Genomic DNA, 16,511 nt, shown 5'->3' with positions numbered 1-16,511 from the left:
TCCACCACTTTTCAGCTGTGTGGCTTTGGGCAAGCCACTTAACTTCTCTTAGCCTCGGTTACCTCATAATAATAATAATAATGATGGCATTTATTAAGCACTTACTATGTGCAAAGCACTGTTTTAAGTACTGGAGAGATTACATTGTGATCAGGTTGTCCCACGTGGGGCTCACAGTCTTAATCCCCATTTTACAGGTGAGGTAACTGAGGCACAGAAAAGTTAAGTGACTTGCCCAAAGTCGCACAGCTGACAAGTGGCGGAGTGGGGATTTGAACCCTTGATCTCTGACTCCAAAGCCTGTGCTCTTTCCACTGAGCCACGCTGCTTCTCATCTGTAAAATGGGGATTAAGACTGTAAGCCCCATGTGGGACAACCTTGATTACCTTGAATTCCCCCTCTCCAGTGCTTAGAACAGTGCTTGGCACATAGTAAATGCTTAACAAATACCAATATTCTTATTATTAAATACATTCTATTGAATAATCTTCATTATTGGCCTGTCTTCTCCTGGGTTAGGTGAAGGAGAGTTGTTAAATCAGTCTGCCCTTCTCAACAGCAGGGAGATTCTTTCCCCACCAATCACCTTTTCTTTTGGTGGAAGGGTGTTGGAGGCATGGAGGCCCACAGGATGGAGGGGAAAATTTGAAAAGTTCTGCTCCTGCAATTGAGCTTGTAATATCACTTTCAAATCACTGACAAAACTCAAAATGCAATGACCACAACTCACTGACTAACCAGCTGGGAGGCAGAGTGGCCTAGTGAAAAAATCATGGGACTGAGAGCCAGGGGACAGGGGTTTTAATCCCAATTTTACCAATGACCTGATGTGTGAACTTGGGCCAGTCACCTAACCTCTCTGTGCCTAGGTTTCTTCATCTGTAAAATGTGAATGATGCCTCCTTGCCCTATTTCTGAAAATGTAAGCCCCGTGAAGGACAGAGACTGTGTCTGATGTGATTATCTTGTATTTACCCCAGGGCTTATCACACTATGTGGCTCTTCACAAGCAATTAGTAGATACCACAGTTCATTCATTCAATCGTATTTATTAAGCGCTTACTGTGTGCAGAGCACTGTATTAAGCGCTTGATTAACTAATGACCTCCTACTTTGGCCCAGTGATGGGATGACACTCTGCTTAGCCCCTCTCCCCAATTTCCCTCCTGCCACCAACACTCCCACCATCTTCATCTCCTTTTGCTTCAATGCTCCAGCCATATAATAATAATAACAATTACTAATTATGATATTTGTTAAGCCTTTACTATGTGCCAGGCACGGTACTAAGCACTGGGGTGGATACAAGCAAATCGGGTTGGACATAATCCCTGCCCGACATAGGGCTCCCAGTCTTATTCCCCATTTTACAGGTGAGAACTGAGGCCCAGAAAAGTGAAATGACTTACCTAAGGTCACACAGCGGACAAGTGGCAGAGCCGGGATTAGAACCCCTGACCTCCTGACTCTCAGGCCCGATCCACTATGCCATGCTGCTTAAGTCAACTTTGGCACGCTGTCCTCTCTCTTTCCCCAAACTTGGTGGGAAGTATAGGACGCTGAAAAGGACATTTACTCAGAGGAATAGTTTGACCTGATGATCTTTAGTTTTGTTTCCCCAGTTCACCCGGTGGTGATAGCTGAAGCTGTAGATGCCAACTCACTGGGGCTGACGAGGGTGGCCACCAGAACAGCTGAAACCCCCAGCCTCACTCACTCTGGGACTCCAACACGTTATCAGTCAGCTCTGAAAACTTCTAAAATGAAGGCTGGTCTATTAGCACTTGGAAGCCCGGCCCCTCCCAATCTCCACCCCAAAATCCCTGCCCCCTTTGGGTTCCGTGCTCGAAATGGGAAGTTGGCTCCTCTCCTCTGGCTTCAGGTGTCTTCCGAAAACCCAGCCGTGGTGCAAAGTGGCCGGAGAGGCGGGTTGTCGAGGATGAAATCTCTTGCACCCCTCCGTCCTCCGACCAGCTTGCTGCTTACAGATGCTACGGTCCTCTGTCACCAGAGCCACGAGCCATTCCAGTCCCATGCCGCAGCTCCGGGAGGGCTGCCTGCTCATGAACTCTGGAGGCTCTGCCAAGTATGCTTGTAATAGGTCCCAGAACCCAGCCAGCACCCACGGGGACTGGTGCTCTGCCCCGGCTCAGCCAAAAGCCTTTGATGACTTCAATAACAGCATCTGGTCCAAAGTCCCACTCTACAAGGACTCTCCAGGGCTGCTGCCAGACAGGCAACCTTGGGCAGCAGCAGCGGCTAGAGATGTGCATTTTCCTTCCCGATCACTGTGTCAGCAGTCCCAGAGAGGGACTCCTAGGGTCTCACCTGAGCAGACAAGGCTAAGAGTGAAAAGAGAGGCTTGGGGTAACTCTGTTAAGCCCAGACGATTGAACACAAAAGGATTTAAACCCATGACTCCATCTGATAGGGAGAAGATTCACACCTGTGAACCTTTCCGGTCCCCCTGTCTCATCTCCCTTTGGGAGGAGAATGCCATTCATTCAATTCATTCAACTGTATTTATTGAGCACTTATTGTGTGCAGAGCACTGTACTAAAAACTTGGAAAGTACAATTCAGCAACAAAGGGAGACAATCCCTGCCCACAACGGGCTCAGAGCCCCTTTGAGGTCCAACCTTGCCGAAGAAGTAAGCATGTCGGGCTTGAGAAAACCAAGCCAGGGAGTGGACTGAGCTAAGAAAGGGAAGGACAAGTCGATCCTGGGAATAGAAAAATTGGGACTTCAGGTTTTTCTTCATCCCCCAGCCCCCGGTCCAGCCCGCAGTCCCTCCCCTCCCTGCTGCAAGTGACGGGATCCAACCAGGCTCTCAGAAGGCAACCTTATGCGACCAGCAGTCATAGGGCTGGGCTGGCTGACTGGCTGGCTGGTAAGAGGCAGGCATGAGGTTCCTGGGAATGGGAGTAAAAAGTGAGCAGGGCATGGGGCCAGAAGAATGGCTGTTGCCACAGGCCCCTTTGAGATCTGGACCTCCTGTCATAAACCAGACCCCCAAAAGACTCCTCTTCCTCCTCCCCTTCTTCCAACTCTCTCCTTCCTGAGGACTTTCTTCCTTCTCTGGGACCTGTGAGCTGAGCTCCTGATCCAACTGATTCCCAACATAGCCCTGTGTTTCTTCTGCAACTTAACAGATAGAGATATGGAATATCTATCCATCACAAGGGGCTTTGGGACAGAAAAGTGGCAGGGATCAGGGCAGGCTGTTCCCAGAGATTTCAGATACCTCAGGTCAGATTGTTCCAGGACTGGAGGGGCCAGCTGTGATGGTCACAGATCTGGGCGGTATCTGCTGAGCCAAGTTGCCCTAGCACATTGTTGGCTTCCTAAAGTGTTTGCCAGAGGAATATGACCCTCACCTAGGTGGGGATGTCTGGAAAAGTTTTCTGACGAAGCCAGGGGTCAAAAGGAAGGGGGATGGGAAACCCCAAGAACTGCACAGACCCGATCATGATAAACAGTGCCTTTTCTTTCCTCTGCAGCTGCGTCTGAGCGGGGGGCGTAACCCCTATGAGGGTCGTGTGCAGGTGCTGATGCAGCACAATGGGACCCTGAAGTGGGGGACGGTCTGTGGAGAAAACTGGGGCACCGTGGAGGCCATGGTGGTCTGCAGACAGCTGGGCCTTGGGTTTGCCAGCCATGCCTTCCAGGTACGTCCTGCCATTTTCCCACTGTTCCCTTCAAGTCCTGGGTCAGAGAGGCCACCCTTACTCTATCTGTCTCCATTCCCTTTCTCTGAGTGGGCCTGGGTCCCCTCCCAGCAATTTCCTGGTTGTATCATCTCTGGGTGGAAGACTCAAGGATTTGGAAAACCGCTTCTGCACAAGGTGAGTCTCACACCCTGGTGTGTTCAGTAACTCCGTGACCATCTTATGACTCCATTCCGCAATCCATCCTGACTCGTAGCCAGACTGAGGCATTGCTGCAGTTGTTATTATGGTATTTGTTAAGCGCTTACTCTGTGCCAAGTACTGTTCTACAGGGAGCCCTGGGGTAGCCTCATACACAAAGGGGTCCAGAGCTGGCAGGCATGTGAGGTGACTCTCTCCATGAGGATTTCCTTTAGCTTTTCATGGGTGGGCAGACTGCTTCTTGTCCACTCTGTGCTGCTGAGATGGGATCGCTGTCAAGGGAGAAAACCCAGAGGTCTTCCCAACTGGCTAATGAGCCCAGGGAGTCACACATCCAGCAGGAGAATTGAGCCTGTCTTTTTCTCAGCAGGTTTCTGGAATAGTGCGAGCCCTATCAGGGAAGACTGAGGCAAGGACTGCCAGAACTATGGACTTCTGATCTGGTGAATGACCCGATCGCTTGGGGCAGAGGACAGAAATCTTAAGTCCCCATTGCAGCAGCCCCATGAGAGTTGAATTTACTACTCCAGTCCACTCACTAGCCTGTGGGGAGATGATCTCCTAGTGAATATTCATGAAGCATATGCAATTGATAGGAGCAGAGCTGTCCTGCATGATGACCTTCCACTCGAGATTTATCTCACCTTAGTTAATTAGGCCTGCCTGTGCCATCAAGGTTGTCACTGATGCTCTGAGCCTCCAGGCTTGATGAGTCCCCTGGTACCTCTCCCTGCTCCCAACTTTGCAACAGCAGGGCACACAGTCCGGCCATCATGACTAAAGGCCTGAGCTGAGCAGTCAGAATCTTTGACTGTAATTCTTGGGTTGGTCTTGATTCAGTCAATTCGACTGACTGAGTCACTGTGTGACCGGAGGCAACTGTGTGTATGTGTGTGTGTATATATATATATATACATGTTCATGCCTCAGAGCCCGTTCTCTGTACAGTGGAGGGGAGGGAGGAGGCAGTGTGCCTAGGCCTGTATAGATGTATATCCTGTATATATGTATATATGTTTGTACGTATTTATTACTCTATTTATTTTATTTGTACATATTTATTCTATTTATTTTATTTTGTTAACATGTTTTGTTTTGCTGTCTGCCTCCCCCTTCTAGACTGTGAGCCCACTGTTGGGTAGGGACCGTCTCTATATGTTGCCAACTTGTACTTCCCAAGCGCTTAGTACAGTGCTCTTCACACAGTAAGCGCTCAATAAATACGATTGAATTAATGAATGAATAGGCCTGCCAGGCTATACAGGGGCTCCAGGAGAAATGAGAGTCCATCTTTAAAGGCCTTGGAAATCAAGGAGAGGAGAATACCAATAATAACAATAATAGTACTTGTTAAGCGCTTACTATGTGCCAGGCACTGTACTAAGCGCTGAGGTGGATACAAATAAATTTGGCTGGACACAGTCCCTGTCCCTCATGGGGTTCACAGTCGTAATCTCCATTTTACAGATGAGGTAACTGAGGCCCAGAGAAATTAAGTGACTGTCCCAAGGTCACACAGCAGACAAGCGGTGGAGTCAGGATTAGAGCCCATGACCTTCTGTCTCCCAGCCCCATGCTCTATACTGTATGCCACGCCAAATAATAATAATAATGATGGTATTTAAGTGCTTACTATGTGCCAGGCACTGTTCTAAGTGCTGGGGTAGATACAAGACGACTGGATTGGACACAGTCCCTGTCCCACTTGGGGGTCACAGTCTTAATTCCCATTTTACAGATGAAGGAACGGAGGTGAAGTGACTTGCCCAAGCTCACATAGCAGACAAGTGGCGTAGCGCAGATTAGAACCCATGACCTCCTGACTACCAGCCCCGTGCTTCATCCACTAGGCCATGCTGCCTCATACCTCCCATGACATATTTGATTTCAAAAGCTGATCCCAGGTGAATCCTCTCTGAGATGGGTTTTTCTGGAAATCCAGTAGCCAAATAGCCCTAAATCCAACACAAATAATAGCCCAAGCTGAGCTAGCCCTGTGGCTGGCTGGCTTAGGAATATTCCCACATCAGTTGTGCCATTTGGAGTTGGCACAGAAGTTGAAGGAGAGAGGAACTCTCTGTCACGAGGCTCGGCCCCTTCCCCTCTCACCGTGATCCTCCCGGCTTCTGATTGCTGCTGCTCCCAGTGAAAAAGCCTTTGATACGCTCATGGCTGGTTCTGGAAGCACGGCTTCCAGATGCGACGTGGCGTCTCTGTTAATGCTGTTTACAGTGGGCCAGGCTGGGGGTGGGGTGGAAATTGCCGCTGCTGGGCTGTGGCTCCCAGGGAAACAGAAAAACAGTTCTGCATTTCAACATAAACTCTGTTGGCCTGTCCATTCCCTGCCCGAAACACCAGATTTGAGCTCGTGGCTCACGTGAATGGCATGTGTGTGGCGGGGAGTGAGTTGTGGGAGAAGAATGCACAGTGTGTGTGTAATTTATATATATATATATATATATATATATATATATTATATATAATTTATACATATATATTATATATATAATTTTTATATATATATATATATACAAAATATATGTATTTACTTTACTATGTATACAGTGCCCCTTGATGCTTTACTCAGAAAGACATCCTGCGGTTAGAGGCAGGTCACACGGCAAGCTCCAACCTGACCCCGCCGTCTTCCCCAGCCCACAAAGCACAGCCAAAGTCCTGGATTCCGAGAAGTGGTGAGGTCCTACCGGACAAAGGACTGTGAATGAGGAGTCCTGGCTTCTCTTACTACCTCTGCACTTGGCTCACTGTGTGGCCTTGAGCGAGTCCCCTTTGCCTCGTCAGTTCCTCATCGTAAAATGGGGGAGAGGGATCTCCAATTCATTCTGCCTCCTGGCAATTTATGAGGGTGAGAGAGAACCTGGCTGTGAAATGTTTTGCCCTTTATTCAGAGAGCTGACAAATATATCTTCGAATTGCCACATCTGTTGGGTAAAGGGACACCCTACTTTATTTTTATATGAGAGAGTGTTGTAATGACCAGATACTTCGACAGATACAGCTTGCACAAAGAGTGTTTACACGATTGCGACCTGTTTCACTCCAAGTCCCCAAACAAGATCACTTTTCCTTGAATCCAAAATCGCAGCACACAAATTTCTCAGTTTAGAAACTTGTCCTTTCCTGATCTCCTGGTTCCTTTCCCTTGGGTATCTTGATTATGGGCCCCCAGATTCCCCAAGTACTTCTAAGTCTTCCAGTCCCCTCACTTTTCCTCCGTTGTGGTCCCCAAAATGAAACCCAGATGTTGGGAATCACCTTCTAGTTGGACGTGACACTCTCTAAATAGTACGGTTCAATTGTTGCCTTGAGCTGCAACTTCAGTGGTGGATTTTTGCTCATTAATACATTCATTCATTCCTTCAGGAGACCTGGTACTGGCACGGGGATGTCAATGCCAACAACGTGCTCATGAGTGGAGTCAAGTGTTCAGGAACAGAGATGTCCCTGGCACACTGCCGCCATGATGGTGCAGATGTGTCTTGCCCCCGTGGAGGGAGTCGCTATGCTGCCGGTGTTTCGTGTTCACAAAGTGAGTGGCTTCTGGGTTCCTAGGCTACCTGCCACAGGGCCCAGAGTGGAGAGTTGACCCTCAAGGGATGTTTTCCATTCGTTCTGATGCCACAAGGAAGAAGGCTCTTTTCAACCCCTATAGTCATATATACATACATACCATATAGTCATATAGTCATATATAGTCATATAGTCATACATACCAACATATGTATATGTGTTTGTACATATTTATTTCTCTATTTATTTATTTATTTTACTTGTACATATCTATTCTATTTATTTTGTTTTCTTGGTATGCTTGGTTTTGCTCTCTGTATCCCCCTTTTAGACTGTGAGCCCACTATTGGGTAAGGACTGTCTCTATATGTTGCCAACTTGTACTTCCCAAGCGCTTGGTACAGTGCTCTGCACACAGTAAGCGCTCAATAAATACGATTGATGATAGTCCATCGAAGTGCATGAGGAAGCCACAGTTAGAGGACAGGCAGAAAAAAGCAGGTCCCATGGGAGAAGAAGGTTTCTGCCAGGGGCATTTGCTGCTCAGTTCTACAGAACACTGTGCAGTCAGTGAGGTAGAGTTGAGCCCCGCTCCTTGGACCTCCTGCTAAGTAAGTCTCAACAGGAAATGGCAGTCTCCAGGGATTGGATATATAGGGGAAGCCCCAACCAAGATTCAGAGCCACCTGGTTTCTATGGGCTCCAATTTAACTTATTAATAATAATAATAATAATAATGGCATTTATTAAGCACTTACTATGTGCAAAGCACTGTTCTAAGCACTGGGGAGGTTACAGGTTGATCAGGTTGTCCCACGGGGGGCTCACAGTCTTAATCCCCATTTTACAGATGAGGTAACTGAAGCCCAGAGAAGTTAAGTGACTTGCCCAAAGCCAGACAGGTGACAAGTGGCAGAGCCAGGATTTGAACCCACAACCTCTGACTCCAAAGCCCGGGCTCTTTCCACTGAGCCACGCTGCTTCTCCAACTTGTCTGGAGTGGGGCTGCCGCCTTAAGAGGAAATCCTTGGGATCTGGAAAATTCCCACTCGAGGCCTAAGTTCAGGCACAGCTATTTCTTTCTTAATGTGTTGTGGCAGTAGGGAGAGGTTTTAAGCCCCAAGCAGTATTTTGCCCACCCTATGGTCCTTCCTTTTCTCCCCGCTGCCTGCAATGGGCATTGCCCATCTCCACAAGAAGGGCTATTAGTCAGAGAGCAAATCTCACTCAGGAAAATCATTTGATGAGTGAGCCCTGTTTAGAGAGACTTATTCGCAGCAGGGTCAGACAGTTTTCACTCTAGGGTTCTCTTCCCTGGCCCGTGGGTGCCCTGGCTCCACACTGCATCTCTTGGTCTCACTCCCCCAAGCCCCACACTCTGTCTCTTCGGCCGCTGATCTGAATGAGGGACATCCCTTGTGGGTTCTGGGGCCTGCTGGCAGGAGCTAAAATCTGCCCCAACTTCCAGCTCAGGAGACAGAAGTGATATCTTTTTATGCTATTTGTTAAGTGCTTACTATGTGCCAGGCACTGTACTAAGCGCTGAGGTAGATACAGGTTAGAGTCCCTGTCCCATATAAGGCTCACAGCCTTATTCCCCATTTTACAGATGAGGTAACCGAGGCACTGAAAAGTTAAGTGACTTGACCAAGGTCACACAGTAGACAAGTGATGGAGTAGAGATTAGAAGGCCCGTGCTCTATCCATTAGGCAATGATTTTCTTCCGTCCCCCGCGCTGAGATTTCGGTTCCCTCCAGCTGCCCCCGACCTGGTCCTCAACGCTGAGATTGTCCAGCAGAGCACGTACCTGGAGGACCGGCCAATGTTCATGCTGCAGTGTGCCATGGAGGAGAACTGCCTCGCCTCTTCGGCGGCCCAGACCTCGCCCACCTCGGGTTACCGGCGGCTGCTGCGCTTCTCCTCCCAGATCCACAACAATGGCCAGTCGGACTTCCGCCCCAAGAACGGCCGCCATGCCTGGATCTGGCATGACTGCCACAGGCAAGTGTCCGCCCTTCCCTTTGTCGTCACTACCCTCACATCCCTCAGCCCCTCTCGGACTTCTCTGTCCCTACGAGCAGAAAGAACTGTGAATCAGCCCATTGACAGGGGGTTTAAAATGCTCTGGAGCCTCTGGAATCAACCCAGGTGATAAGGGACCATGTACTCTGAACCAAAGACTCTTCAAAAATCACTAAGCCAAAATATCCCACCAGGCCTGCAAAATTGATGATGTTTAATCAGGCTACCTTCCCCTCTCTGCCCCAGACCGTTCTACCAGCATCCACTCCTTCCATCAGCACTTCCCCGTATCTCCAGGCAAAGAGAATGACAGCACCTGCTGCAAATACATAGCAAATATCCCCCACCTTCCCAGATTCCAATGAAAATGAAGAGGGAATGGAGGGATGGACAGAATTCAATAAATATGTCGTTACGACCACTCCTAATTTCCTCTAAGTCCTCAGCTCAGAGCTGGGTCAAATTGCTAGACTAGGGACAATACCTTTTTGGGTATAACTCTACCCACCTTCAATTTCTCTACCCACCTTCAAAGCCTTATTGAAGGAACATCTCTTCCAAGAGACCTTCCCTGATTAAGCTCTCATTTCCTTTTCTCCCACTCCCTTCTGCATTGCCCTTGTTTAGCTCCCATTATTCATCCCCCACACCCAACCCCACAGCACATACGTACATACCCATAATATATTTATCTATATTCATATCTGTCTTCCTCTCTAGATTGTAAGCTCGTTGTGGGTGGGGAATGTGTCTGTTAAATTATGTTGTACTCTCCCAAGTGCTTAGCACAGTGCTCTGTACACAGTAAATGCTCAATAAATAGGCATTGGGTGTTAGTCTTCAGGAAGATCCAAGTGTCATCCTGAAGGTAGAAGTGAGCTCTAGAAGCCATCCAGTCCTTTCTCTAGGCAGGACTGCATCCAAACCACTCCAGACAGATAGGAATCTAGTCTGTCCTGGAAGAAGTCCGTAGAAGGATATTGGTGGACGTGTGCCTTGGGAACCCCATTCCAGGGTCTAACTCCTTGATAAGAGTTGACTGAATGGCTATGAATGGATAAAGGAAGCAGCAGGGTGAAGCCAGAGACCTCCAGACACTACCTGTAGGGAAGGTCAGTGATTTACAACAGATCAACTGGGCTGTTTAGCAAAAAAGGGAAAAATCCTATAATTTTTGGAAGGACAGGCAGAAGTACATAGATAAGAGGAACAGATGATCCTTGCACACAATGATTCTTTGGGTAAAATCATGCTAAAAAAAGAGTTTATTGAGTACTGGTCTAGGATGTCATTCGAAGGGTTTGGTTTTCTTGTATAATGATGATCTTGAATTTGCGGATGGTTGAAACCATGTATTCCACTTAGTGCTTTCATGCATCAGAACATGGATCTTCCTGGGCTTGGCTGATCTGGAACCTTGTCAAGGAGTGAAATTAGAGTTGTGAGGATATCAGTGCTTAAATTTAAAAAGGAGAATATGGGGGAAGCCAATAAGCATCCAGGGGTTGAAACTGCTGTTGGGTATATATGAGGATGGTAATTGTGTTCCATACCATCCCTATGGAGCACACCCAGAGATTATATGATGAGAGACTTACGGTGACATACACTTACATGCACACAGGCTAAGAATAGTCCTGTGGAGATGTCACTGGAATGTCTCTTTTGATTTACAATCCCACCCCTGGCTCCTGGTCAAACCCTCCCTTCTCTGGTGGTCTAATGGGATTTTTGGAAATGTTTCAGCATTTTTTTACCAGGTGGCAATTTCAGTCCAAAATCAGGACTAAGCCAAGTGTGTGGCCACAGGAGCTGTGAGAGGAGGGACCCTTTCTTCCTCCCTCACTCCTCCTGCCACTGCCACCCAACAGCTGCCTCCACTTTTGCTTGCAGCCCATCGTTATGGCCATCCACCTCAACTCCAGTCATCCTCCTCTCCTGCCCTCCAATCCCTGGGTGAGGACCAGGCTGACAGAGAGCTAATCTTGACTGAAAATCCATTGCATTTACTGAGTGCTTACTTTGGGCAGAGCACTGTACTCAGCTTTCGGGAGAATATGATACAATGGAGTTGGTAAGAGTCAATTCCTGCCCATAAGGAGCTTACAGGCTAGAGGGGAAGACAGACTTTAAAACAGAAGCAGCATGGACTAGCGGATAGAGCATGGGCCTGGAAATCAGAAGAACCTGGGTTATAGTCCCAGCTCTGCCACTTGTCTGCTGGGTGACCTTGGGCAAGTCACTTAACTTCTCTGTGCCTCAGTTACCTCATCTGTAAAATGGGGACTAAGACCGTGAGACCTATATTCATTCAATCGTATTTATTTAGTGCTTACTGTGTGCAGAGCACTGTACTAAGTGCTTAATGGGATAAGGACCGTATCCAACCTGATTAACTTGTACCTACCCCAGGGCTTAGTACTGTGCCTGGCGCATAGTAAGCACTTAACAAATACTACTTAAAAAATGATAGATATGTGTGTACATAAGTGCTGTGGGGCTAGGGATAGAGTGACTATCAAAGTTCTTTGAAGGTTCAGACCCAAGTGCATAGGTGACACAGAAGCAAGGGCAAATAGGGTGGGGAAATGACGGGTTAGTTAGGGAAGGCCTTTTGGATGTTGGACTTTGAAGATAGGGAGAATGGTAGTCTGTCAGATATGAAGGGGGAGGCCTATGCTATTTGAAGTTGATAGGAGATGTTTGTGGGCTATCTCTGGAGAAAAAAGGACCTTCTTTCCCTTCCTCTTTTCCTCCTCCAGCCCCATCCTCACCTCCTGAGATCCTATTTAAAACTAGATTTCCCCTCTCCTTGGGGTGCCTTTCTCCAAGATGCCCTTGACAGACATTTGCTCTCTCTTGATTCCCCCACAACACCCCAGAGAAGCAGGCAGGGGTCAGGGATTCATCACCTCCATCAAACAAAAAGGAGAAAATGGAGGGACAGACAAGGAGATGTTTGAACCCAAAGTCACCAGTTGAGTCAGTGGCAGTGCTAGAAATGCAACCCAGATGGCCTGTCTCCCAGTCCGGGGCTCCAGTTATGGGACCACACTTCTGCACTTTTTGGAAAAATGGAGGGATGTGTAGGAGGATGAATACTCATTGTATCGGGTGGGATGGGGGAGGACAAGTGAGATTGAGTAGATAGGTCTCCTGGCTCTCTTTCTCACATATACAGAATATATGCAGCGTGGCTCAGTGGAAAGAGCATGGGTTTGGGAGTCAGAGGTCATGGGTTCTAATCCCAGCTCTGTCACTTATCAGCTGTGTGACTTTGGGCAAGTCACTTCTCTGTGCCTCAGTTACCTCAACTGGAAAAGGAGGATTAAGACTGTGAGCCTCATGTGGGACAACCTGATTACCTTGTATCTCCCCCAGTGCTTAGAACAGTGCTTGGCACATAGTAAGCACTTAACAAATTTTATGTCCTGCGAAGGATTGTCATTCAGAACACTCATTACCAGCATCTGTAGTTTCTTTTTTTAATGGTATTTGTTAAGTGATTACTATGTGCCAAGCACTGTACTTAGCACTGAGGTGGATACAAACAAATCATTCATTCATTCAATCGTATCTATTGAGCCCTTACTGTGTGCAGAGCACTGTACTAAGCACTTGGAAAGTACAAGTCAGAAACACATAGAGATGGTCCCTACCCAACAATGGGCTCACAGTCTAGAAGACACAGTCCCTGTCCCCAGTGGGGCACCCAGACTCAATCCCCAAATTTCAGATGAGGAAACTGAGGCAAAGAGAAATGAAGTGACTTGCCAAGGGTCACACAGCAGACAAATGGCCAAGCGAGGATTAGAACCCATGACCTTCTGATTCCCAGGCCCTTGTTCTATCCACTATACTATGGTTCTCCCCCACAAACACCTGCTAGTAACTGACCATCTCAATCTTACTGTTGTAGTCCACAAGCAGGTCTCGGGGGAGGAGAGAAGGAGTGTGAGGGCTTGAGTCTAGGACTCAAAAAACCTTGCTTTCCAAGCCTCAGTTCTCATCCATCAACCCTAAGGTCTGGCCAGAGATGATGTCACTTCACCCTGGTTTCCTGCTCACTCCATTCAGACATCCTTATCCACCATCCAGTGTCCTGTCGGTGGCAAGAATTCCTATATCAGAGGCCCAGGATGAGAGAGAGAGTTGAGGAGACCAGCTCATCTCTCCCAGAGCCTGTATAGCTTGACTGCTCCAGTCCATTCATAGCCCAGGAACTAGTAGAGCTCAAAGAGAGGCTGGGTAATCACCACATTTCCCCTCCCGACAAGCAGAAAATGTACCAGGCAACGAAATCCAGACAAGTTTGAGACTTAGAGACCACTGGGTTCCCTGCACTTTGAAAAGCTTTCCTAAATCAAGTCTGTGGAGGTGAGTCAAGAATGAAGAAAAAGTTAGACTTTTAACAGAGCATTTGTGTGCCTGGGTTGGATTCTGTTTAAATAGAGAAACATAAACTCATTTCTCTTCAGTTTTTCCAGCCAGTAAACATGGTAACATAAGCCCTTCTCTGAATGATGCAGACATTTTTTAGGAACTGAGTCAGACCTGAGGTCTTAGTTTTGCCTGCAAGCAGCCAAAATAGACTCCTTCAAAGTCATCACCCCAACTACCACAAAATGCCTCCTTCTGAACATTTGCTGTTCTTCCCTGGGCACTCCAGCTCATAGACATTCTGCACGGAAACATGACAAAACTGGGAAAAGCCACTTCATACCTAGGGAAAGCCAATGTAAGGAACTTTTGGCTGTATTTTTAGCCTGGACAGTGAGGACGGAAAAGCTGCTCATTTCCCTAGAGAAAATATGCACCTTCTTCCTTATGTGTGTCTGCAGCCTAATTCAGACCATCCAAACCTGGAGAGTATGACAGATTTAGGGGGAACAGACGGAGCCCAGGACTTGGGGTCAGAAGGGGATTCTGATTCAGAATCTGCTGTAGATCATGAAGGGAAGTCATCTTTCTTTCCTTAGCCCTGGTTCCCTATCTGTAAATGGGAGACTAAAGAAATGATACAATCAGTGGTATTCAGTGAGTGCAGAAGCATCATCCTAAACCCACAGAAGAGTACAACAGAAGCAAAATGCATGGTCCCTGTCTTCAGAGAAATTCCAGTCCAGTGGGAGAAATGGTCAAACAAAAATAATTAGGGATGCCTTGAGCGCCTGGAAGGGACTCCTTCTCTCATTCAACCCAGGCATTCAATCCGTCATCAAATCCTTTCGGTCCTACATTCACAACATTGCTAAAACCTGCCCTTTCCTCTTTATCCAAACTGCTTCCATGTTAATACAATTGCTTATCCTATCCCGCTGAGATTATTTCATCAGCCTCCTTGCTGACCTTCCAGCCTCCTGCCTCTCCCGACTCCAGTCTATACTTCATTCTGCTGCCCGGATCATCTTTCTACGGAAACATTCAGGACATGTCACCCCACTCTTCTCCAGTGGTTGCCTATCCACCTCCGATTCAAACAAAAGCTCCTCACCATTGGCTCTAAAGCACTCCATCACCTTGCCCCCTCCTACCTCACCTCACTTCTCTCCCTCTACAACCAAGCTCGCATACTTTGCTACTCTGATGCTAACTTTCTCACTTTGTCTCCATTTTGCCTGTCTTGCCGGTGACCCCCTCACCCACATCCTGCCTCTGGCCTGGAACCCCCTCCCTCCTCAAATCCGACAGTTACTCCTCCTCCCCTTCAAAGCCTTATTGAAGGACAATGCCTCCAAGAGGCATTTCCAGACAAAACCCCACTTTTCCTCATCTTTCACTCCCTTCTGTATTGCCTTAACTTGCTCCCTTTGCACTTCCCCCTGACCCCAGGCGCAGAGCACTTATGTATACATTTGTAATTTCATTTATTTGTATTAATGTCGTCTCCCCTTATCTAGACCGGGAGATCATTGTGGGTAAGGATTGTCATTGCTTATTGTTGTATTGTTCTTTCCCAAGTGCTCAGTACAGTGCTCTGCACACAGTAAGCACTTAATAAATATGATTGAATGAATGAATGAACGATTGAATGAAAGAAACAAGAATCGTAAGTCATTGCTGAGGCCATCATCACTTCAAACTGGAGAAACCCTGACACTCCAGTGGAATGCCATGACAATAGATTCCAGCCTGACTTTGAGCTGTAGATAGACGTTCAGAACTATCCCCATCTATGTTTTCCCAGTTGTTTATCCTGAGCATAGCATATTTAAGTTCAAAGAACCTGAATCTGTTGTTAATTCCTAGCCTGCAAATGGCTGCTAAGTTCTCTTATAAATAAGTAGACAACTCTTCCCAGTCTGCACCCACAATCCATTCACTGGCTATTATTTTTGCATCAAGAGAAGTAGCAGATTTATTGTTTGAGCAGGAGAAATAATGGGCTCAAAATTTGGTGTCTTTCTAATTTAATTTGTAAAATGTATTCTAGTGCTCCCTGCCACTTCCTTGGTTTAGCTCAGCCTTGGCCCTGCTTACATCAAGTTCAAATACTTAGGAAATCCATTGTGAACCTTTTCAGATCTGCAAAGGCCCTCTGGCTCTATAGGGTTTAAAAGATTGAACCTTTGTGTTCTGTCTATTCTTTACTTTCTTTCTGGTCTCCTTCTTGAGTGTGTTCTGTGGCTCCACCTCTCTCTTTTTTATGGTATTTGTTAAGGGCTTACTTTGTCCAACACTGTTCTAAGCACTGGGCTAGATACAGGTGAATTAATTTGGACACAGTCCCTGTCTCACAGTCTAAGTAGGAGGGAGAACAAGAGTTCTGAGACACAGAGAAGTTAAGTGATTTGCCCAAGTTCACACAATGAGCATTTGGCAGAGCCGGAATTAGAACCTCTGACTCTCACTCCCAGGCCTGTGTTCTTTCCACTGTGCTAAACTTATTTTCAGCCCCCTTTTTCCTCTCCCCCTCCCCATCACCCCCGCCCTACCTCCTTCCCCTCCCCACAGCACCTGTATATATGTTTGTACCGACTTATTACTCTATTTATTTTACTTGTACTTATTTACTATTCTATTTATTTTATTTTGTTAATATGTTTTGTTCTGTTGTCTGTCTCCCCATTCTAGACTGTGAGCCCA

At 47.2% G+C, this 16,511-nt stretch overlaps 1 protein-coding gene across 1 annotated transcript in view; it reads left to right on the top strand.

Annotated features, from left to right (window-relative positions):
- LOXL2 (lysyl oxidase like 2) overlaps positions 1 to 16,511 on the top strand; it is a 100,643-nt gene that overhangs the window by 73,705 nt on the left and 10,427 nt on the right. The window contains exons 8-10 of the mRNA XM_038747465.1: positions 3,503 to 3,670; positions 7,256 to 7,421; positions 9,161 to 9,404. Coding sequence (XP_038603393.1) covers positions 3,503 to 3,670; positions 7,256 to 7,421; positions 9,161 to 9,404 — 578 coding nt within the window. The remainder of the gene's footprint in view (positions 1 to 3,502; positions 3,671 to 7,255; positions 7,422 to 9,160; positions 9,405 to 16,511) is intronic.

This window comes from Tachyglossus aculeatus, chromosome 5 (genome assembly GCF_015852505.1).
Source record: "Tachyglossus aculeatus isolate mTacAcu1 chromosome 5, mTacAcu1.pri, whole genome shotgun sequence".
Classification (NCBI taxonomy): domain Eukaryota; kingdom Metazoa; phylum Chordata; class Mammalia; order Monotremata; family Tachyglossidae; genus Tachyglossus; species Tachyglossus aculeatus.
The sequence above is the reverse complement of the archived record's forward strand: the minus strand, read 5'-3'. Positions and strand labels throughout refer to the sequence as shown.